The sequence below is a fragment of the Jaculus jaculus genome, chromosome 7 (assembly GCF_020740685.1).
Source record: "Jaculus jaculus isolate mJacJac1 chromosome 7, mJacJac1.mat.Y.cur, whole genome shotgun sequence".
Taxonomy (NCBI): domain Eukaryota; kingdom Metazoa; phylum Chordata; class Mammalia; order Rodentia; family Dipodidae; genus Jaculus; species Jaculus jaculus.
This window is the reverse complement of record NC_059108.1, coordinates 29096182-29119982: the sequence shown is the minus strand read 5'-3', so window position 1 is coordinate 29119982 and position 23801 is coordinate 29096182. Positions and strand designations below refer to the sequence as shown.

Here is a 23801-nt window from a genome sequence, read left to right as displayed (position 1 = left end):
ATACCAGTTGAGATACATAATCTAGGGGCAAGATGAAGGTCAGTGAGTAGAAAAATTACTAAGAGGAAACATCAAGGATGAAGGCTTCTGGTTAATTTTGTTTGCTACAACGCACCATGACAAATTTTGGCAATAAACCCCAGTAATTTTTATGGTTGTTTTTTTTTTTTGGCTTTTCGAGGTAGGGTCTCACTCTGGTCCAGGCTGACCTGGAATTAACTGTCATCTCAGGGTGGCCTTGAACTCATGGCAATCCTCCTACCTCTGCCTCCCAAGTGCTGGGATTAAAGGCATGCGCCACCACACCCGGCTTATTTTTTTGTTTTTGAGGTAGGGTCTTACTCCAGCCCAGGCTGACCTGGAATTCACTATGTAGTCTCAGGTTGGCCTCAAACTCACAGTGATCCTTCTATTTCTGCCTCCTGAGTCTTGGGATTAAAGGTACGTACCACCATATCCAGCTAAAATTTAGTAATTTAACAATGTTTGTAATTTTGATGTTTTTCAAACAGTTTTGCCTTATAGCCCTGACTAGCCTGGAACTCATGGCAGTCCTCCAAGTCCTACCAAGTGCTGGGATTGCAAGTATGTACCGCCACATTCAGCTAAATTTAGCAGTTTAAGAAGTTTAGGGGAGCTGGGAAAATGGAACAGTAGTTAAAGATTCTTCCTTGCAGAGCCTGCCAGTTTGCATTTAAATCCTAAGGCAGTCCCATAAGCCTTATGCAGAAAGTGGAGTTAGTGTCTGGTGTTCACTTGCAGTGGCAAGAGGTCCTAGCATGTGTGTGCACATGTGCATGAACACAACTATTAATGAATAAATATAACTTAATAAAGTATAAGGAACACAGAGGAGTCTCGCCCACTGGACAATAGGAGATTATTGACAAACTAGGGTATTCCCCCTTCCCACTAAGAAAATAAAATATAAATATAAAATAAAAAAAATTTTTAATATATATTTATTATTTATTTGAGAGAAAGAGATAAAGAGAGATAGACAGATGATAGATTGAGAGAAAGAGAGAGAGAGACAGACAGAGAGAGAGAGAATGAATGAATGAATGGGCATGCCAGGGCTTTCAGCCACTGCAAATAAACTCCAGATGCATGCGCTACCTGGCACATCTGGTTTATATGGGTCCTGGGGAATCAAACCTGGATCCTTTGGCTTTGCAGGCAAATACCTTAACCACTTAGCCATCTCTCCAGCCTGAGAGAAACCGTACTTGACACATGCTTATCCACTTGTCAAGACAGAGGCTATGATTCCACTTGTCAACCAGAGGCTATACTACAAGGTCTTAGTTACTAGTTGCTATCCATGACATAGACATAAGCCACAAAGAAACTCCTGATAATCCTTCCACAGAGCCAGGACTGAATTAGATCTGCACCCTGCACAATACAGCTTCCCCACAATCCCACCAATCCTTCTTCCAAGGCACTAAACAATAAAAGCTCCATTTTTCCTTCCTCTGTGAGGCCCTGAACTCTTGCACAATAGTGTGACAGAAAAGAAGAGATGTAGGGTGTTTTTTTGTTTGTTTGTTTGTTAATATTTTTAAAAAATTATTTATTTATTTATTTGAGAGCGACAGACACAGAGAGAAAGACAGATAGAGGGAGAGAGAGAGAATGGGCGCGCCAGGGCTTCCAGCCTCTGCAAACGAACTCCAGATGCGTGCGCCCCCTTGTGCATCTGGCTTAAGTAGGTCCTGGGGAATCAAGCCTCGAACTGGGGTCCTTCACTTCACAGGCAAGTGCTTAACCACTAATCCACCTCTCCAGCCCTTATCAGTCTTTTAAAAAGTATTTACTTGTGTGTGTGTATGCGTGGTCAACCATGCCAGGGTCTCTTGCTGCCAGTTACGTGTACCACTTTCTGCATCCAGCTTTACACAGATGCTGGGGAATTGAACCCGGGCTGTCAGGCTTTGTAATCAAGCACCTTTAACTATTATCTCCCCAGCCCCTTATAATATGTTCTTATGGTATTGTTTCAAGAAGACATGGTAATGTCTTTCAGAAAGAATGTGTATTTATAAAAATTAAAAGACTAAGGGGCTGAGTGTATATACAGGGCTTGCCTATCATGTGCAAGGCCCTGGGTCTGATAACCAGCGCTACATAGAAAAAAATTAATATCCTTACTTGGCATTTGTTGATATAAGGATAGAGGGTTATTAAATAAATATGTACCTGCTTGATTCCAGAATTTTTAAAAAATAGATTCTTATGTATCTCAAACATTGACTCCAAAAGTATTAAAATATAATAACTTAAATATAAAGAATATATGTGTACTATGTTAATGATCTGAGCACAAGCAATGTCAAGCTCTAGCAATTACTAGAAGAAAGAAATAGAAATGAGATACTTCCTCCTCCCATCCCCCCAAGTACTGGGAGATAAACCCAGTCTCAGTATATAGCTCTAGCTGGCTTTGAACTAAGTAATTCAGACTGGTCTTGAATTTGTAATTCTCCTGCTTTAGCCTCCTGAGGGTTGGGATATACCATCGTATCTGGCTGGAAGATAATTTTTGGGGGGCAAGGGGGAGGAGAAATATGAACATGTATAAAACATTAAAAGTAAGTAAAACAAGAATGATTTTTTTTTTTTTTAATTTGGAGGCAGAGTCTCATTCTACCTAGCACAGGTTGACTTGAAACTCACTCTGTAGCCCAGGGTAGCCATGATCCTCCATACCATTGTGATCCTCCTACCTCAACCTCCCAAATAGTGGGATTAAAGGTGTGTGCCACCGTGCTTGGGCATATTGTTATCTTTTGGGGGCCTGTAGATGAATGCATGTGCATATTAAGGGGTTTGCACATGTTAAGCAAGCACTTGATCAGTGAACTACACTCTAAGATCCAAAATGGTTAATTTCAAGTGAATATGGTTGGGCCTAATTTAAATTGTCCAATTTCACAAAAAATATATTTCTCACTAGGAAAAACAAAGGAATCTGAAGAAACATAGGAAGAATTCTTCTAGCCTCCTATGTACAAAAATACATCTAACAGTATCTCATTGAAATCTATGCCATAAATATGGATATTTTCATCCACAGCTAATGAATGTTTTTTGGTCTACTTCTCAAGGCAAATATTTCCAACAGTAGCATGTATTAGAAGCCATGCAAATATACAGATGGACATTTAAAAAAGACAGTTAGGCTGGGCATGGTGGCACACACCTTTAATCCCAGTACTCAGGAGGCAGGGGTAGGAGGATCGCTGTGAGTTCGAGGCCACTCTGAGGCTACAGAGTGAATTCTAGGTCAGCCTGGGCTAGAGTGAAACTCTACCTCAAAAAAAAAAAATAAATAAATAAAAGACAGTTGGTCTAAGTAGCAAAGAGCTTGTGCAGAACAGGAAACACAATAGAAATCCTCCTGGGTCAGAGGTATAGGGGTAATTTCTCTTGCAGAGGCTCAGGTTTCTCCCTGCTGGGTCTTCAGTTGTCTACCTAAATTCAAGTAAAGGACCATCTTCATTCCTCATTTATCAAACATGCCCAGGTATACAGGTGTAACTGCTTCTCTATCTTGTGGTAGTTGCTGAGTTCTGATTGTGTCAGTTAGAGGTTCTGCTTAACATCAGCACCTTAGGCTACCTAGTGACAACAGCGGTCAGGTAGTGCCATGCCTGGTCACAGTCCTGCAGATGGAAGAAGGGCCCTCTAGTCTAATACAAGGCCTTGGTGTTATCAGGCTGACATTTCAGGACTTTCTGGCTCTATCTGCAGGAGAAAGGCAGCTAGATTGTTGTAGCAGTCTGTCTGAGTGGTATGTAGTACTTTTTTTGTTTGTTCTTTCAAGGTAGGGTCTTGCTCTAGCCCAGTCTGACCCGGAATTTACTCTGTAGTCTCAGGGTGGCCTTGAACTCATGGTGATCCTCCTACCTTGGCCTCCAAAGTGCTGGTATGCTCCACTATGCCAGGTTTAGTACATTTTCTTGCTCAGGAGTTAGAGCTGCGTACTGAGTTCTTAGGTTAGGTACTGGAAAAAGCAGACTTGGGTTCAGAGCTCACAGCTGAGTCAATGGTACCTACTCATAGCATCTCAGTACTTCCCTTCCTGGCAGTGTTGGTTCCTTTCCTCCTTGTATAGCTAAGCCTCCTGCAGGCTCTTCTCCATAACTCTTGGTTGCCTGGTGCTCTTGTGAATGGGGGAAAAAGAGAGCAAATGAAACTCTGGCACTGGGGTCAAAATAACTCATTTGGCAGCCGACTTAGGAAGGCAGAAATTATCCTTTCTCAGAAGGGACCCTGGATTTAAGCTTTGTTGCTTCTAATAGTCTCCAACTTTCTTCTCTGCAGTATTTTTCAGGCTCTAGAAGTGCAACGAACTAGTTTGGGAAGATGTGGTGGATAGTGAAAACTCAGAAGGAGAGATTTCCCAGAGGGGTCCCAGCATCTCCAAAATTCAAAGGACCTACTAGGAAATTGAGGAAGGCGTGGCTTGCAGAATTTGCTTCTTTCTTTTTCCAATTTTAGTTTATTCTCACAACACATTTCATGATAATATATGCATGCTTTTATTTACTGTTTTGCTTATATGAGTGTAATGTGCATGCATGTGCAGATGCCCTTGTGGTGCTCCTCATGCTAGCATGCGCCTGCGGCAGGGAGAGCCTGCCTACAGAGGCTGGAGCAGAACGTCAGGGTCCTGCTTCCTCACTCTTCTAGTTTGAGGGGGAGGGAATGTCTTACTGATACTGGAGCTTGCTGCTTTCACAAGCCCAGGCAATTTCCTGATCTCTGCTCCCCTTTGTGGGACTGGGGTTTCAGGAATGTGTGGCCATGCCCAGCTGTTTACATGGCTTCTAGAGATTGAACTCTGGTGGCTTCAGGCTCCCTCAGGCACTAATGGTTGTACAGGAAGCATACTTAACTACTGAGCTGTCTCTATTGCCCTTATTAATTCCTGAAGATATTTCAATCATTAATATTTATTAAATTCTGTAATAGAATTTGGTGTATATCCCCCAAACAAACATGTTTCCTTTTCTTTTCTTTTTTTTCTTTTGCACTAAGGTAGCAAAACCAAATTGCTGATTTCTTACTTTACACTTCCAACTGCTACTACTAGTTAGTTGTATCCTGAGTTACTTTCCTTCTTCTACATCTCTGTAGCCTTTCATGTCTTTTACAACAGTTGGGGTCAAATGGGGACATGGGAATTCTTCAGCTTAACCTCAAGTACAAAACTTCAGTAGACAAAACTGCAGCGAAGCAGGGCATGGCTGCTTATAACTGTAATCCTACCACTAGGAGGCTGAGGAAGGAGGACTGCCCATGCATTTGAGACAAACCTGGTTACAAAGTGAGATCCTGCCTCAAAAAGCCAGATCAAATCAAAAACAAAGAAACTGACAACACACACACTCTCTCTCTCTTTCATACACACGTTCTGCTAGTGAGTCACATACCAAGTTAGGAGGGTAGTAATGTGTGATGTCTCTATAAAATAAAAAGTTCTGGGCTGGAGAGATTGCTTAGCTGTTAAGACACAAATTCTATTCCCCAGGACCCACATAAGCCAGACACAGAAGGTGGTGCATATGTCTGGAGTTTGTTTGCAGTGGCTGGAGGCCCTGGCATGCCCATTCTTTCTCTCTCTGTCTCTATGTGCCTTTCTCTCTCTCTCAAATAAATTAAAAAATAAAATAAAAGAATACAAAGATTTTTGGGAGCCTGTTAAAAAAATCTTTAACTCTTGCTAATTTCAATAACAGATGAAAAACAAAGCCAGTGAAACTTGTAGTGTAATTAAGTTCTTAATGGTAGTGTGGCCAGAATCCGCATTTTGGTTTTCTCTTTCAAATGTCTTTGGTGAATCTTCTTCTGTGTTCTTTATTTTTTAAAATTGTGTGTGTACCAGGGTCTCCTGCCACTGCAAATGTACACCAGATTTATGTGCCCCCCCCCCCCCCGTAGGGTCTCGCTCTAGCCTAGGTTGATGTGGAATGCACGATGTAGTCTCAGGGTGGCCTTGAACTCATGGTGAACCTCCTACCTCTGCCTCCCAAGTGCTTATTAAAGGCGTGCGTCATCACGCCAGGCTTTCATGTGCCACTTTTTGTGTTGGCAGGATTTGCAAGTAAGCACCTTTATCCACTGAGCCATCTCCTTAGCCTCTGTGGAGGGTTTTGTCTTGTTTGTATTTATTTGCATGTGAATGTGTGTTTGTGTGTGTGTGTGTGTGTGTGTGTGTATGGGTATGCCAGGTCCTCTTGCAACTGCAAACCAATACCAGATATTTGCCAATTTTTGCATCTGGCTTTATGTGGGTGCTGGAGAACTGAACCCAGTCATCAGGCTTTCTAAGCCAGTGCCTTTAATAGGGCCAAGAACAGAGGCCCTTAAACTTATACTCTACGATTAGACGTTCCGTGATGGGACCCCTTGAAATCATACTGGAATCATATGTGCAGTTTTTCAGAGAGAGAGTCTCAAATAGATTGACAACTTATTCAAAGGTTGTGAAAATGACTAAAATTAAGTACCTAATTTTAAGTACTACACATAAGTGTATATAGCTAATAACTGAGTTGAATATTAGATTCAATCCATTTTTTAAAAGTTTTTTTTTTTTTTTTGAGAGCGACAGACACAGAGAGAAAGACTGATAGAGGGAGAGAGAGAAAATGGGCGCGCCAGGGCTTCCAGCCTCTGCAAACGAACTCCAGACGCGTGCGCCCCCTTGTGCATCTGGCTAATGTGGGACCTGGGGAACCGAGCCTCAAACCGGGGTCCTTAGGCTTCACAGGCAAGCGCTTAACCGCTAAGCCATCTCTCCAGCCCTCAATCCTTTTTGATATACCACTAGAGGTTTCTTTGAAAATAAACTCCTCAATGTTACAAAGTAAGAATTGTATTAGTCTCAAGTCCTCTAAAAATGTTTTACATTTTTTCATGAGTTATGGTAGATTAATATATACAACTGATACCTAGTCAGAATAAAACAAAAGAAACACTAAAGGAACTCACTGTTATAGAAGAATTTTCAAGGATGAAGTGTGGATTAATGCTTAGTGTGAGGCCTGGAGTCAAGTTTCTAGCACCAAATATATAAATACATAAATAAATCAAAATTTAAATAAAATCTTGGTCTTGATATAATCTCACATGCATACCTCCATAATTCTAATTTTTTGTTTTCACTATATTATTTTCTTGATCTAACAAAGCCACTGTAGGCTGCCTTTCTTCCCCACTGTTCTATAGACAGAAGCAGACAAACAATTCATAAATAAATACAGCATTAGCATAGAACCAACTGAAGAGAAAAATAGGTAAGAGACAGGGGAAATGGCTCACAGGAACAAAGGATGGTCTCTAAGAGGGTTTGCACAACTCATTTTCACTATTCTGACACTATCTGAAACCACCATAATTATTCTTGGCTTCAACATTAAAAGCCTTTTTTCTATAAAATGATTTTGTGTATGTTTTGGTTTTGTGAGACAGGGTTTCACACCTTATGTTGGTTTTGACCTTTCTATGTAGATGAGGATGACATTGATCCTTGCCTCCACCACCCAAGTGCTGGGAGTATAGACATGTACTACCATACCTGACTGATTTCTACAACACAAAAGAACAGCAACTCATTGATTAATTCATTAAGAACAAGAGTTCAGATTTATCATTTTCACTTTTTGTAGTCTTTGAATATACTGGATTCTGTTTGAGAATGCTTAGTGCTGTTTTTCCAGAAAAAATACACACATGCACACATATTTCCCAAGAATTCAGAGGGTTAGAACACTGGATCTATAATCATGTACTTGAAGTGGGGGGCCTTTGCTTTTAGTTTTTAAGATATATCCTTGTTCTTTCCCAATTTGAAATGTGTTGTAAGGCTGACCTGAAATTCATTATGTAGTCTCAGGGTAGCCTTGAACTCATGGCAATTCTCCTACCTCTGCCTCCTAAGTACTGGGACTAAAGGCATGTGGCAACATGCATGGCTTAAATGAGTTTTAAAGAAAACTTTCTACTCAAGATATAACACCTCTTGGGCTGGAGAGATGGCTTAGTGGTTAAAGCGCTTGCCTGCAAAGCCAAAGGACCTTGTTCAATTCCCCAGTACCCACGTAAGCTAGATGCACAAGGTAGCACATGTATCTGGAGTTCACTTGCAGTGACTGGAAGCCCTGGCTTGCCCATTTTTTCTCTCTCTTTGGCTCTTTCCCTCTCTCAAATAAATGAATAAAAATAACTTGAAAAAGATATAACACTAAAGTTTAACAGTAACTAGTCTTTTCCTGTCAAGATAGGAGGCAAAATTTTTTCTTTTTAAATTTTCTCCTAAAATTTCTGTAATATACGAACATTTTAACAAAAAAATACTACATAAATATTTTTTAAGAAAGAAGGAACAATCTATAGCTCCAGCCCTCCTCAACATAGTTCAAGGAATCTCAGTAATTATAAGAAAATGTCAGGGCTGGAGAGATGACTTAGCAGTTAAGCGCTTGCTGTGAAGCCTAAGGTCTGAGGTTCAAGGTTCTATTTCCTAGTACCCACGTAAGCACAAGGTGGCGCATGTATCTGGAGTTCATTTGCAGTGGCTGGAGGCCCTGGTGTGCTCATTCTCTCTCTCCCTCCCTGCCTCTTTCTCTCTGTTGCTCTCAAATAAGCAATAATAAATAAAAATGAACAAAAATTAAAAAAAAAAGAAAATGTCATTTCTCTAGTGTTATAGGAAATGACTGTGTTACAGCTACAACTTAAAATGCATTAATGGTCGCATCTTCTAATAAAATATCAAGTCCTAATTTAAAGACAAAATCTAGACTATTAAATATTTGCATTTTAATCATTGACAAAACATAGCAATGAGTCTTTGAGAAACTGTCTCTGGAACATAATATACTACTGGTGATTCTCCTTCTGTCTCAGTGATTTTGTGGTCAAACTCCAATGCTTCCTTATTCTTTTCTGGCTTGCAAAGCTACCTTTTGTATCTCCTGAGAGTGAGAGTTACTAGAAGTAATTACTAGAAGTAAACCTTTCCACACAGATAGGATGCTGGATCCTCAAACTGTCTGAAAATCTGATGAGCCTTTAGGAAGCACTCTATTTATTTCTTTTCCTTTGTGGAATAGCAGCCACCTCTGGGGCACCCACCAAAACCACATGCACATGAAGGAGTGCTACTATACCACCAAATAGCAGTGCCCTGACCTGGACTTCAATCCTGGAGCAATCCAAGCATTCCACACATCTCCAGGACTGTGGGTTAAACAGAGAAGAGTGGCCTTACTAGGGATCTGCTTCTGATTCAAGCTGACTTTTTTTTTTTTTTTTAAAGTAGTTTCACTCTAGCCCAGTTTGATCTGAAATTCACTATGTTGTCTCAGGCTGTCCTCAAACTCTCAGAGATCCTCTCACCTCTGCCTCCCTAGTGCTGGGATTAAATAAATACGCCCAGTTTAAACTGCTTTTTAATGAAGCAATTCTAACCAAATTAAACTGAACAAGACTTCCTTTAAAAACATTCAATAGTGGGGCTTAGTGGTTATGGTGTTTGCCTGCAAAGCCAAAGGGCCTCAGTTGGATTCACCAGGACCCAGGTAAGCCAGATGCACAAGGGGGCACATGCATACCTATTTTTTCTCTCTCTCACAAACAAATAAGTAAAAATAAATTAAAAAAATTCATAGTGTGATTAAATCTCTTTTTTTTTTTTTTGGTTTTTCGAGGTAGGGTCTCACTCTAGCCCAGGCTGACCTGGAATTCACTATGGAGTCTCAGGGTGGCCTCGAACTTATGGCAATCCTCCTACCTCTGCCTCCCGAGTGCTGAGATTAAAGGCGTGCGCCACCACGCCCGGCCAAATCTCTTGACATTCACATTGCACACATAAAAACACAGAAACTATCCCATTCCTAGCTACTTATTGAATCTAATAACAAACAGCAGATGTACAAAGTCCTTCACATTTTGCTTTGGCATTTCTAGAACAATTGGTAGAAAAATTTCTGTGCCTCCAATTTAGGTTCATTCTGCCTTATTTTGAAAATGGTTTGCATTTCCACAGTACATACCAGCTAAGTGATAAGGGACTGAGGACAAAGGTACCAGGGATCTGAAGATATGAGGCTCTTAGTACATAATATATAGAACATATAATGGACATGTGAAAAAATTTAAGACCTGATAAGGCAATACAAGACAGTTAGAACACCAAACAGACAAGACCAGAAAAGAAACTCTCCTTGCCATATTATAATTAAACTACTAAACACACAGACCAAAGAAAATATAATGAAAGCAGTGAGAAGCACCTAGTCATGTAGAAAGGCAAGGCCTCAGGATAACAACCTCAACACGAACTAACAGCCAGAAGAGCAAGCTTGAGGTGATGTACTCTGAGTCCTGAAAGATAACAACTGCCAACTCAGACTACTATATCCAGCAAAGCTATCCCTCACAATTGAAGGAAAAACAAGAACTTTCCATGATAAAAAGTCTAAAGGAAAACATGACAACTGAACTAGCTGTATGGATAATACTTAAAGGGAACCTTCACAATGAAGAGAAGGGCAAGCACATACATGAGACAGGAAAGAATGAATCATGCTCAAATAATACTTAATGCAAAAGAGAAACAATACTTAATGCAAGAGAGTAACAAAAGACTTAAGGCCTTACGTCTTAATTCATAGTAATCACTCACAACTTTTATTCTACATACCTCACATTCATGGATATTTCATCAATGTCAATGAAAATTTTCTACAACTGGTAATGGTTGTATTAAAAACATGATTCATTAAACAGTACTTTTAGATTAAAATTACAGTCTGAAAACATTAAATAATAATCTTTTTTATGCAGATTACTAACAATTCATTTACCAAATATTTATCTCTAGTATACCATGAACTTAACTTTTAAATTTATATATTGCCAGCATTAATGGTTTAGGAAATGCTTATGTACTGTTGTAATTCATAAAACTTCAAAGATTCCAACAATAAAAGCATTTACTTTTATATATTCTCTAATAAAACAGGGATTATAGAATGTGAGCAAACAGTGATAACTTTATACTTAGGTTCAGCTCAACAAATATAACTACAAAAGGAAAGATTAAAACACTTTTCTGCTTTTATTATTACAATTTATTTTTCTTTCTTTCTTACCCTTCTCTCTCACCCAGGAAAGTTTCTTCACAGATGTATAGTAGGATACATAAAGTACGAGGAAGAAAAGTAAGATAGGTTTTCACTCATGCAGGATAAATGGCTATGTCCAAATCACGAATTACCTCTAATTACAGGGTATAGATCTGTCATCTTTCTTTATATAATCCAGCCAGTTACATACTTTGATATTTGACTTCCATTTGGATTTAATAACATCAAAGTTTGTCATCACTTATCTGTTTCCAGACATTTTTACCTAGCCTTAACCCAAAACATCTCTGTATTGTTGCTTTATTGTTGCAAGAAAGCTTTAAGTCTTCAATAGCCTTGTAATAGTTCATGGCTATTTAACTTTTATATGTTGCTGTAATGCTTACTGCCCTTGGCTTTTCACTTTTAAATGTTTAAAATATACCAGGACACCACATACAAATACTCTAACAGTATACTCCACCAGTCTTTTTAACCCTTTTCATAAAAATAATCACCAGAAGTACAGGCAGCATGAAATAAAAGCAAGCAATGCCATTCAATTCTCTAAACTGTTTATGGCTCTTATAGCAAACTTAAAGCTTTACCTTACAAATCAGTTTTAAGACAGCTATTGATAGGCAGCAGAAAAAACTTCACATCTAAAACACAATCTCAGTTTCCAAGTGAACACATTTCTGTTTGATATTTCAACAAGACAATCTACATCCCTTGCTTTTACTTAAAACTTGTGATCATCCATTTCAGTCATGTTGCACTCACAAAATGCAAAATATGGGATCAAAATATGAGAACTTATTTAAAAATTTTACTAGCAATTATATAGTTTAATTATGACACTTTCATACATGTATTCAACATACTTCAATCACACTAAACCTCATTATTTCCTGCTCCCCCTCTCTATATCCCCTTTGCTGATTCCCCTTCCAAAGAGTCCCCCTTGATAAATGTCTTAGAAACAAAATCTAGTTTCCATACATGAAAGAAAAAAAATGCAGTATTAGCCAGGTGTGGTGGTGTGCGCCTTTAATCCCAGCATTGGGAGGCAGAGGTAGGTGGATTGCCAAGAGTTTGAGGTCACCTTGAGACTACAAAGTAAATTCCATATCAGCCTGGGTTAGAGTAAGACACTACCTTGAAAAATGTAAATAAATAAATAAATGCAGTTATTAGTCTGAGTCTGATTTCACTTGCCATGATGATCTCCAGTTTCGTTCATTTTCCTATAAATTACATGCTTTTGTTTCTTTAGGGATGAATAAAACTGTACTGTGCATGCATAAATACCACATCTAAAACATTCACTGACTGGACATCTAGGCTGATTCTATAGCTTGCATATTTGAATAGCACTGTGATAAACATGGATATGCAATTATTTCTGCCGTGTGTTGACATTTAATTCCTTTGGCATACATCCAGGAGTGGCTTGACTGGATCATAAGATAGTTCTGTTTTTATTACTTATTTATATGGTATGCATATGTGAGAGTGGGTCTCTGATGTCTGTGTGAGGTATATGTTCCTGTGTGAAAGGTTCATGTGATGTATGTGCTTGTATATGAGATGCATACACGCTCCTGTGAAGTTCATGTGTATGGGGTGTATGTGATGTGTGTGTGTTCCTGTGTATGAGGCATATGTATGCATGTGAGGTGCACACGCGGTGGCTCTGAGGACAACTTTGGGTATTGATCCATGCTTTCCACCTTATTTGAGGTAAGGTCTCTTGCTCACTGCTGGATATGCCAGGCTAGTTGGCTGGTGAGCTTCTAGGTATTTATTCTGCTTCTGCCTGTGTATCACTATTGGCTCGCAAGGATTTAGACACATCCTATCATGTCCACTTTTACTTGGGTTCTGGGGATCCAAATTTAGGTACTCAAGCTTACACAGCAAGCACTTTATCCACTGACACCAATCCAGTCCTATGTTTAGTTTGTTGAGGGATCTCTATAGTAACTTCCACAGTGGTTTAAGTAATTTACATTACTGCCAACTGTGTATAATCCTTTCCCCATAATTAACCTCATCAACATTTGTGGTTTTGTTTTCTTGACATTCATTCCGATTGAAGTGAGATGGAATCTTTATATTTTGATTCACATTTTCCTTACAGCTAGAATGTTGAACATTATTTTGTTCATGTATTTATTGGCCATTTGTACTTCATTGAGAATTATCCAATTTGTCTATTTCAAATTCTGAACTTAAATAATATCAAAGAAAAATCAACTTTGTTATTCTCTTGCTATTTTAGGATATTAGTAACATTTAAATTTAATACCTTGACAGAATATACATATATTTAATTTATAATACCAAAGTTTCTGAAAAATGTTAGTTTATAGAAACAAGCCCAATTTTGCCTCACCAAAAGTTAGCTATTCCAAATATGTAGCAATTGGCTCTATTTGCTTTGCCATACTGTTGTATCTAAGCCTCTGCATTATGAAATCTCTAAGCCCACGTCCCTCTAACTCTATAGATTATTCTCTCTTCTGACAGGGCCCACATTTCTCTGATTAAGTCTCCTTTATTTCTCAGAGTTACTGTTGCAGTCAGGTTTACACTGCTGGAAGAAATCACCCAACCAAGAGTGGCATGTGGGAAAGAGAGGTTTATTTTGGTTATTTTATTATTTTTACAGGCTCGAGGGGAAGCTCCAAGATGGCAGGGAAAATGATGACATGGGCAGAGGGTGGATATCATCCACTCACCAACATCAATAGGACAGTGTGCCAAACACTGGCATGGGGAAACTGGCTATAACATCCATAAGCCTGCCCCCAACAATACACCGCCTCCAGAAGGTGTTAATTTCCAATTGCCATCAGCTGGGGAACCTAGCATCCAGAACACCTAAGTTTATGGGGGACACCTGAATCAAACCACCACAGTTCCCAGTCAGGTATTTTGGCCATTATCTACACCTGCCTCCACCCCCTTTAATAGAAGCAAGTGTCGAATTGGTCTGTGGTCAGCTTCTAGGATTATTATATCCCGACCTCCATAAAACCTACTTTCTCAAAGGAGGTGATTATTATTTCTACTCATTTTGCTGGCTTCCTTCACAATCTCTCCCCTAGGGAGGCTTGGATGCAATGTGAGAGGAAGTTTGGTGACAAGATATATACACATATTTTTTTTTGTGCAAATTAAACTTCTGTTTTTTATTGAGGTAGTGTCTCATTCTAGCCCAGGCTGACCTGGAACTCTACAGAGTGAACTCACAGTGATTCTCCCACTTCTGACTCCTCAGTGCTGGAATTAAAGGCGTGCACCATTATACCTGAACAAATTAAACTTGGTATACAAAAATCATATACATTTAATGTCCAGGTTTTGAAAAATTTTGTTAAGTTTTAAAACATTTTTTTCCTACCATCTTTACTTACAGCTGTGAATTTCCCCGTACTATTGTTTGGCAACAGCCCCAAAATTTTGATATATTGTCTGCTCAGCTCAAAATAATTTTTTATAAAGTGTTTTTAAATATTTATTTATTTGAGAGACAGAGGAAGAAGGAGAAAGAGTATGGGCATACCAGAACTTCCTACTACTGTAAACTCCAGATGCATGTGCTAACTTTGTTCATCTAGCTTTATGTAGGTGCTAAGGAATTGAATTTAGGCCATCAGGCTTTGCAAGCAAGTACCTTTAACTATTGAGCCATCTCTCCAGCCCTCAAAATAATTTTTAATTTGTTTCTCCCTTGACACATGGATTTTTAGTAGTGTGTTAGTTTTCAACTATTTGGGGATGTCTCAAGAATCTTTTTTTAAAAATTATTATTGAGAACTTTAATGCATGTATGTTAGTCAGCTCCACACAGCTATGATGAACCTCCAAACCAGACACAGTTTATGGGAGGAATGGGATTTATTTCAGGCTTGCAGATCCAGTGGAAATTCCATAATAGCTGGCTCCTTTCACAGATTCATGCAGAGAGGAAAAAACACCACTAGCCAAACTGTAACAAAAACAAGCCAGATTGTCAGCCAAACAGCAGGGAACCTAGGCAGAGCTCAAGCACTGAATATCTTTGGGTTATAAATCAAATCTGCCTCCAGTGAAACCTCCTCTGGCTAAGTGTCTATAGACAAGCTTTTTAAAAAAATTAATTAACTTATTTGAGAGAGAGCTAGAGTTAACAAGTGTGTGTGCAGGCCAAGGTCTTCAGCTGCTACAAACAAATTCCAAATGCATGTGCCACCTTGCGTATCTAGCTTACATGGGTCCCGGGGAATTGAACCTGGGTCCTTTGGCTTTGCAGGCAAGTGCCTTAACCATTAAGCCATCTCTCCAGCCCTAGGCAAGCTTATATATCTATAAAATCCATTTTACCACTTCCAAATTAATTACACCTGAATGAAATACACTAAAACTGTAGTGGGGAGCACTACTAAAAGTAGTTTTATAGAGAACTAGCTGATTCTTTGAACTCTAAAGCAAGTTCCTCTACCAAGTTCTCTGCAAGAGCTGTACTTTGTTGCTCTGCTACAATCACTATATTTTGAAACAATATGATCAGAATTTTACAATTTATTCTCAATTTTTTTAGCTAATCCCCTAATTTAATCATCAGCAATTTTCCTAAGTTATTCAGACAGCTCTGTAATAAACTTATTTTCAATTTAACCCCTTCCCTAATGTCTTGATACTCTTCCCAAAGGTCGGAACCATATTTACATTATATGGCATAAAGTGAAGTGTTTAATTAGTAATGTCAAAATGATACTTTGAGGTAGTATAGCCATTATAATAGTAAAGTATTGGGTTGGAGTGATGGCTCTATAGTTAAAGGCACTTAATTGCAAAGCCTCAAGGCCCAGGGATAATTCCCTGGTACCCATTATGTAAAGCCAGATTTACAAAGTGGAACATGAATGTGGAGTTTGTTTGCAGCAGCAGGAGGCCCTGGTCTGCCCAATCACTCTATCTCTGATTATTATTAGTAATAATAATAGGAAAGTATCTAACATTTCTATTTATGACAAAGTTGGTTTCTGTAATATGCCAGTTTCAGGCTTCTTAAAAGTTTTTCCAGGGCTGGAGAGATGGCTTAGCGGTTAAGCGCTTGCCTGTGAAGCCTAAGGACCCCGGTTCGAGGCTTGGTTCCCCAGGTCCCACGTTCGCCAGATGCACAAGGGGGCGCACGTGTCTGGAGTTTGTTTGCAGGGGCTGGAAGCCCTGGCACGCCCATTCTCTCCCTCTTCCTCTGTCTTTCTCTCTGTGTCTGTCGCTCTCAAATAAATAAAAAAAAAATGAACAACAAAAAAAAGTTTTTCCACTCCTGATCACTTTTTCTGCTAAGAAATTTTTACATGAACCTGAGTATTACAGGTATATAAAAATAGCTATAAAGATAAAACACTTTATAACAATTGCAAACAAATTATAAATATATTATTTGAAAAGAATTTTCTAATACATATAATTTTACCATCTGTTAAAGACAAACAAATGTGCATACTTATGAGATTGATGTGTTTATTTTGCATCAATCTGATACAGCAGAATGTAGAGCATCTTCAATGTGTTACAGAGTTCATGACTATTTTGTATTATGCGAAGAAACCATTTCACATTAATATACAGTATAGCAGAAGAATGTCTAGAGCCATTTCGGAAGTAACTGGAAATTCTGTCCTAGTTCCAAGTCAAAAATTATCTTATGGGGATTGGAGAGATGGTTCAGCAACTAAAGGCACTTACTTGCAAAGCCTGAAAGCCTGATGGCCTGGGTTCAATTCCCCAGTATCCAGGTAAAGCCAGATGTACAAAGTGGCACATGTTTGGAGTTTGTTTGCAGTGGCAGTTCCCAAGCTCATGCTCTTTCTGTCTGCCTCTTTCTCTCCAATAAACAAATAAATAAATAAAAATATCTCTTAAAATTATCTTATGACTTTTAAAAAATTTTGTTTCTTCAAGGTAGGGTCTCACTGTAGCCCAGGCTGACCTGGAATTCACTAGGTAGTCTCAGGCTGGCCTCAAATTCAGTGATCCTACTACCTCTGCCTCCCAGGTGCGCCACCACGCCTGGCTACTTATTTTCTTTTTTTTTTAAGTTTTTTTTTTTTTTTTCTTCCTGAGGCAGGGTCTCACTCTATTCCAGGCTGACCTGGAACTCTTTCTGTAGCCCAAGGCTAACATGGAACTTACAGGAGACTCCTGAGTTCTGGGACTAAAGGTGTATGCCACCAAGCCCAACTCTTAGCAAAGTTTTGATCAAACTCAAGTCAGTAACCCAAACAGCAATTTTAAAAATCAAATATTCTAACACAATGTAACCCAAAGATATAGTAATTTGGTATATTCTGAGGAATAGTGGCAGAAAAATACTGAATGTCTTTGTTTTCTGAAATTAGGCCATTATATATCTATAAAAGCAGAAAACTTTGTATAGTAATAACACTGTAATTCATAACGCACAATAGGGTGAGTCAAAATGTTCACTGGTGTTGCATGGTTTGATGGCATACACAGTACAAAGTGCATATTGTGCTCAGAACCACGCTTCCGTGAAGTCACGCGATACAATATGGGCAACAACTGCCAGAAACACCTCAAACTTATTATGCATTTGATTCTTAAAACAATTTTTTGTTGTAATATGCCCAGAAACCTTTATATTTTTTTTTCAGCCCCATGTCCTAATATACAACCCCCTGTGAGAATGCCACTCATACAAGTGGATGCTGGTGTACTTTGATGCCTAAAGATTTTAAATTACAGGTCAATGGATAAAATATATGTGGTCTTTCTATGTGAATTTAATTCTATGCCCGGATAAGAGAAGGATGTCTATGAGGCTTTAGGACTCATGCAAAGGCTTACTAACTCAAGATAAAAATCCCTACCACATGGCTTCAGGTGACTTAATGGATGGTTTTCCAGTCACCATACAATCCTCTCTTGCAGGTCACATTCTGCTACCTGGAACTCTTTCAGACTTCTGTAAAGCTATTTCCTTTGTCTATACTCCTTTTTTCTGGCAAGTAAATTCCACCTACCCTGTGGGTGACCATTTACATATACTTCCTTCATGAAATCAGGAATGTGATTAGCACACTCTCATAGCAACTGGCACTTATACCTAGTAGTATAGCATTTACCATAGAACTGAAGTACACTGTTAAGTCTTTCTAATCTCCATTTCCTGCATATAAGCCTGACACACAAGAGTTCAATAATCATAGAAGGGGGAAAGGGAAGAAAGAAGGGGTATCCCTTGCCAGGCATGGTGGAGCACGCCTTTTATCCCAACACCTGGGGTGCAGAGGTAGGAGGATCACTGTGAGATCAAGGCCACTCGGAGACTACATAGTGAATTCCAGGTCAGCCTAGGCTAGAGGGAGACCCTACCAAAAAAAAAAAAAAAAAAAAAAAAAAAAAAAGGCAGGGTGGGGGGATCCCAACTTATCTGCTGCTGTGCTGCCATGACCTGGAATTCTATAAATCCCTGATTAACCCTCCATAACAGGAAGCTGCTGGTCACAATGGGAACCAGAAAAGTATAGACTAGAAAAATCATTTAGTGTGATGAATAAAAATGATGTATGTGACCACTATTATTATAAAGCAACATGAGATACTGAAGAAAATAACTACCACCATGCTAATGCACAAAACTGTAGCAAGAGATAACAGATTATTAATAATACCCAAAATTCTGATATAAATATATCTCTGAAATTCTCAACTATGCCCACGTTTCCCAAGTGATGGTGATGGGGATTAACAGGCCCGTCTTTGGGAAATGTATTCAAATCATGGAGGTGGAGGGACAGTTTTCAAGCTATAGCTTTACTGAATACACTAGGTGCTGAAAGCAATGTCTATTTTGGTAGTAAAAGAATAAAAATAGTTGTCTTAAATTGGTTCAACATGCAGATCAAGAAAATGTAGCAACAGAGCTAACAGACCTGATAGAACTGATAATTTCATAATTTGTGAATTAGGGTTGGAGAGATGGCTTAGTGGTTAAACACTTGCCTGTGAAGCCTAAGGACTCTGGTTAGAGGCTCAATTCCCCAGGACCCACCTAAGCCAGATGCACAAGGTGCCACATGCATCTGGAGTTCATATGCAGTGGCTGGAGGCCCTTGAGTGCCCATTCTTTCTCTGCCTTTTTCTCTGTGTGCCACTCTCAAAAAAATAAGTAAAAAGGAATTTGTGAATTAAACTAAAGAAGTCACAAAGTTGCAGAGAAGAGGTGGGAGTTGAGTGCTGGGGAAAAAATTCAAAACACTTAAAACTGGTATAAATTGTAGGATGAAGTTAGGAATTTAAAAAGACTGCAGTTGGAAAGTGTCTGATTTGAGACAGGACAGAAAAAATTTTTTTAGGCAGCGCTCTCAAATTTTCTAATGTTTTATAGGCAAGATTTATCTCTGAAGCGTGAAATTTTACCTTTACATCTTTATCAGACGTAGGATTTTTTTTTTTTTTTAGACGGAGGTTTTTAGGGTGGTTATACACACACACACATATATGATCTTTTTTGCTTAGTAGGCAGGGTCTATTAAAACATCATGGCTTAGAATCACATAATAGACCTAGAATTAATAAAATCCGGAAATTATCAACTGGTTACTTTTTATGCTTAGTACTTTCATAACATATGTCAACTGCCAAGACACCACCATTCCAGATAAAAGCCATACACTAGGACATTCTACACAAAGAGCAACCTACGGCGGGGCGATGCAGGTAAACGAAGGTGCGCTGGGGCTGGGGTAGGAGACGCAGAGTCTCCACCCGGAGGGAGCACACCGCCTGATGGAGACGAGCGCCCCCGCCAGGAGCCCCCGGCTTCTTGGTAGGGGTCTTCCGGAGGAGGAGGAGGAGGAAGAGGAGGAGGAGGAGGAGGAGGAAGAAGAAGAGGAGACTGAACCTCGGGTCACCGGCCCGAAGGCCCTGGCTAGGCTCGTCCCACCTGTCCGGGGGGTCTTTGCGGAGGGCGTCCCTTCCCCCGGCTAGGGAAGCGAGTCAGGCCCGCCCAGGTCCCCCGGCACCTCCCACCCGGGGGCGGCGGAGGAAGGCGGGGCCACGGTGGGCTCGCCGGAAGCGCCACGCCCGTACCTGTGCTAGGGCCGTAAGGTTGCCCTCGCGCGCGGCCACTCTCACGCGGCCGTGATGCCAGGCCGCTCCCGCCCCTGCCAGGGCCACGCCGGCTAGAGCTGCCGCCAAAGGGCCAGGGCTCGGCACGGCTCGTCGGCTGGCCGCCAGCCCGCGCCGTAGTCTTCCGCTCCAGGCCGCCAGCCTAGCGCTTCGTCCCGCAGCCGCCGCCATCTTTGCGGAAGCGCCGAGCTCTGCGCTCCGCTCCCGCCTCCGGCCGCCTGGAGCGCCAGGCTCAGCTCTCGCGAGATTGGGCCGCTTCTTCCTGGTTCTCGCGGGCGCGCTGCTTGCTGCGCGCGGGCTCGAGGGTGGCTTTTCTGTGGCACGGATAAGTCAACTGGAAAAGGGTCCAAGCAACTTGCAGGCCTCCCCAGTCCAAGGAGGACAGGCTAGTGCCCTATAGCGTGGAGAAAACTGCAGATTAGACAAGTTGGTTTGGGAACAAGGAGGACGGAAGTGTGATAGTGATCGGAAGAACCTTCGTGAAGGAGTCAGATTAGATGTAGCGTGATTCTTGACAGATGGCAGTGAATATATGAGCGGGAGCCTTGGCCCTCTAGGGGAAGTGTGCCGTCCTGTGGAATGAGAGGAAATCAGTGTTCAGTGAGCACTGTGGGCGTGGGGGAGAGAAAGAAACAGCACATCCTGACCGTAACAAGTTATTTGTGATCACCGATGGGCATGATCTTAGCGGAAATGGCTGAAAAATTCTGCATTTTTCACAACACTATTTCCCCTAAATGCCACAAGCCTGCCTATATTAAGAGCTTAGCAGTAGGGCTGGAGGGTTGGTTTAGCAGTTAAGGCGTTTGCCTGCAAAGCCAAAGGACTCAGGTTCGATTCCCCAGGACCCACATTAGCCAGATGCACAAGGGGGCGCACGTGTGGAGTTCGGCTGCAGTGGCTTGAAGCTGTGGCACGCCCATTCTCTCTCTCCCTCTTTTTCTGTCAAATAAATAAATAAGTAAAAATAAATATTTAAAAAAGAACTTAGCAGTATTCATATCCTGTGATTGAGAAATTTACCTAACGTACAGATACCTTTCGAAAGCCGTTTTTGATAACAGCTATCAGCTTGCTTAGCCTTATTTAAGGAAAAGTGTATATTTTCTTCCATGGCTGTCACTATTAATCTATAGTCAGAGCTTCCTCACTTTCCCCCTAGTTACTGTGACTCTCTCAATGTTCTTTCCAATCAGGAAGTAATAGACACTGTGCATAGATTTGTAAGCCAGACCTCAAGATGTGAATTCTGGCTGTAGAACCATCACTGTGATTTGGGGCAAGTTACTTAATCTTTCAGAATCTAAGTTTTCTCATCCATAAACAACCTCTTATAGTTAGGGATGGGAGCTGCAATGGAATAATTTATAGGAAGTGGATAGCCAGATCCCTGGTACATGGTACTCTCATGACAGATGGAGTCTATCTCCTTGAAAATTTGGCTTATTCTTGATCATAATCAGTTGCAAATGAGCCTGACTGAATGTCCACTATTCCAGATCACTAAACTGCATTAACCATAGACTCTCTATTTTTTTATATTCACCTGATCTTGTAGACCTCTGGTCTGTTTTCACCTTTATTAATTCTTGACATGTGATCTATTTTTCTGAAGTATTGATATCTAGCATGATTCTTTTTTTAAAAAAATATTTTTATTTATTTAATTGCATACAGAGAGAGTCAGAGAGAGAGGGAAAGGAAGAAAGAGAATGGGTATGCGAGGGCCTCTAGACAATGCAAACGAACTCCAGATGCATCTAGCATGATTTTGTCTTCTGTGATTTGTAGCTTTTCTAGGATATGCTTAGACACACTGGATGTCTTGTAACAGTTTTTTTCAGTTTCCAGAAACCACTGTCCTTGTCTATTTCAAACTAATTCACACAGTTCTTCTACCCCTTAGTGGAACACAGCATCTATTATAAGGCATTCTAAGGGCTGGAGAGATGGCTTAGTGGTTAAGGCACTTGCCTGTGAAGCCCAAGGACCAATGTTTGATTCTCCAGATTCCACATAAGCCACATGCACAAAGGTGAGGGGTGGTGTATGCATCTGGTCTTTTGATTGCAGCAGCTGAGGCCCTGGAACGCCAATTCTCTCTCTCTCTAAAATAAAAAATAAGTCATTCTCCCAAGCCCAAGATAGATGCATACTCCTACTAGATCACTTGGCATATCTAAAAGCATTTTATTTCTTCCATAGTTTGACATGCTTGTGGATGATAATGTGCTAATTTTCTTTGTTTTCTTAGAGCCTAGCAAGCATAATGTCTACCACACATTAAACATTTAATGAAGGCATGGTATAAATGAAATTTTATCTATTTTCAAGTTTGGGGTATCAGTCACACAGACATGTATTGTCCCTTTGATGCAGTTTATTTTTCAAAACAAAAGCTTCATTTAATTTTTTTTAGGGCCTCACTGTAGCTCAGGCTGACCTGGTATTCACTATGTGGAATCTCAGAGTGGCCTTGAATTCATCACAATCCTCCTACCTCAGCCTCCCAAGTGCTGAGATTAAAGGTGTGCACCACCCGCTTGGCTTTTATTTTATTTTATTTCAAGGTAGGGTCTCACTCTAGCTCAGGCTGAACTGGAACTCACTCTGTAGTTCCAGGCTAGCCTTGAACTCACAGCAATCCTGCTACCTCTGCCTCTCAAGTGCTGGGATTAAAGGTGTGCATTGCCATGCCTGGCAAAAACTTCATTTTAAATTATTGTCTTTGGCTGAAAATCTTTGAACTTATTTGGAAATTTGTACTTGTATTAATTTTGTTCATTTGTCTCTATGTTATATTCCAAGCCTCTAGAGCTCTCAGTTGAGATTTAATGTGTTAAAACTTTTCTTTTGCAGAGGAAACAAAGTCTTATAATAGAACTAACCTCTAGCTGGCTCACCATTCTAAGTATGAAATCTTTCCTGGCAGCTGCTGACTATATTGGTCTTTGGGGGATCTGGCTTTGTTCATTTCTTCATTACCAGCTGTATATTGAAAAATCCCTGGGCCTGGATATATTTTCTTTTTTTTAATTTATTTTTTATTGACAACTTCCATAATTATGGACAATAACCCATGGTAATTCCTTCCCTCCCCCTACTTTCCCCTTTGAAACTCCACTCTCCATCATACCCCTTCCCCCTCTCAATCAGTCTGTCTTTTATTTTGATGTCATGATCTTTTCCTCCTATTATGACAGTCTTGTGTAGTAGTGTCAGGCACTGCAAAGTCATGGATATCCAGGCCATTTTGTGTCTGGGGGAGCATGTTGTAAGGAGTCCTACCCTTCCTTTGGCTTTTACATTCTTTCCACCACCTTTTCTGCAATGTATCCTGAGCCTTGGAAGGTGTGATAGAGATATTTCTGTGCTGAGCACTCCTCTGTCACTTCTTTTCAGTACCATGGTGCTTTCTGAGCCATTTCAAGGTCACTGCCATCTGAAAAGAGAAGCTTCTCTAACCAAAAATGAGAGTAGCCTTAATGTATGTGTGTGAACATTAAGAGA

At 40.2% G+C, this 23801-nt stretch overlaps 1 protein-coding gene across 1 annotated transcript in view; it reads right to left on the bottom strand.

The window, feature by feature from the left end:
• Micu2 (mitochondrial calcium uptake 2) overlaps positions 1 to 20462 on the bottom strand; it is a 127915-nt gene extending 107453 nt beyond the window's left edge. Inside the window, exon 1 of the mRNA XM_004670526.2 lies at positions 20253 to 20462. Coding sequence (XP_004670583.1) covers positions 20253 to 20462 — 210 coding nt within the window. The remainder of the gene's footprint in view (positions 1 to 20252) is intronic.
• Between the last annotated feature and the right edge of the window lie 3339 nt (positions 20463 to 23801).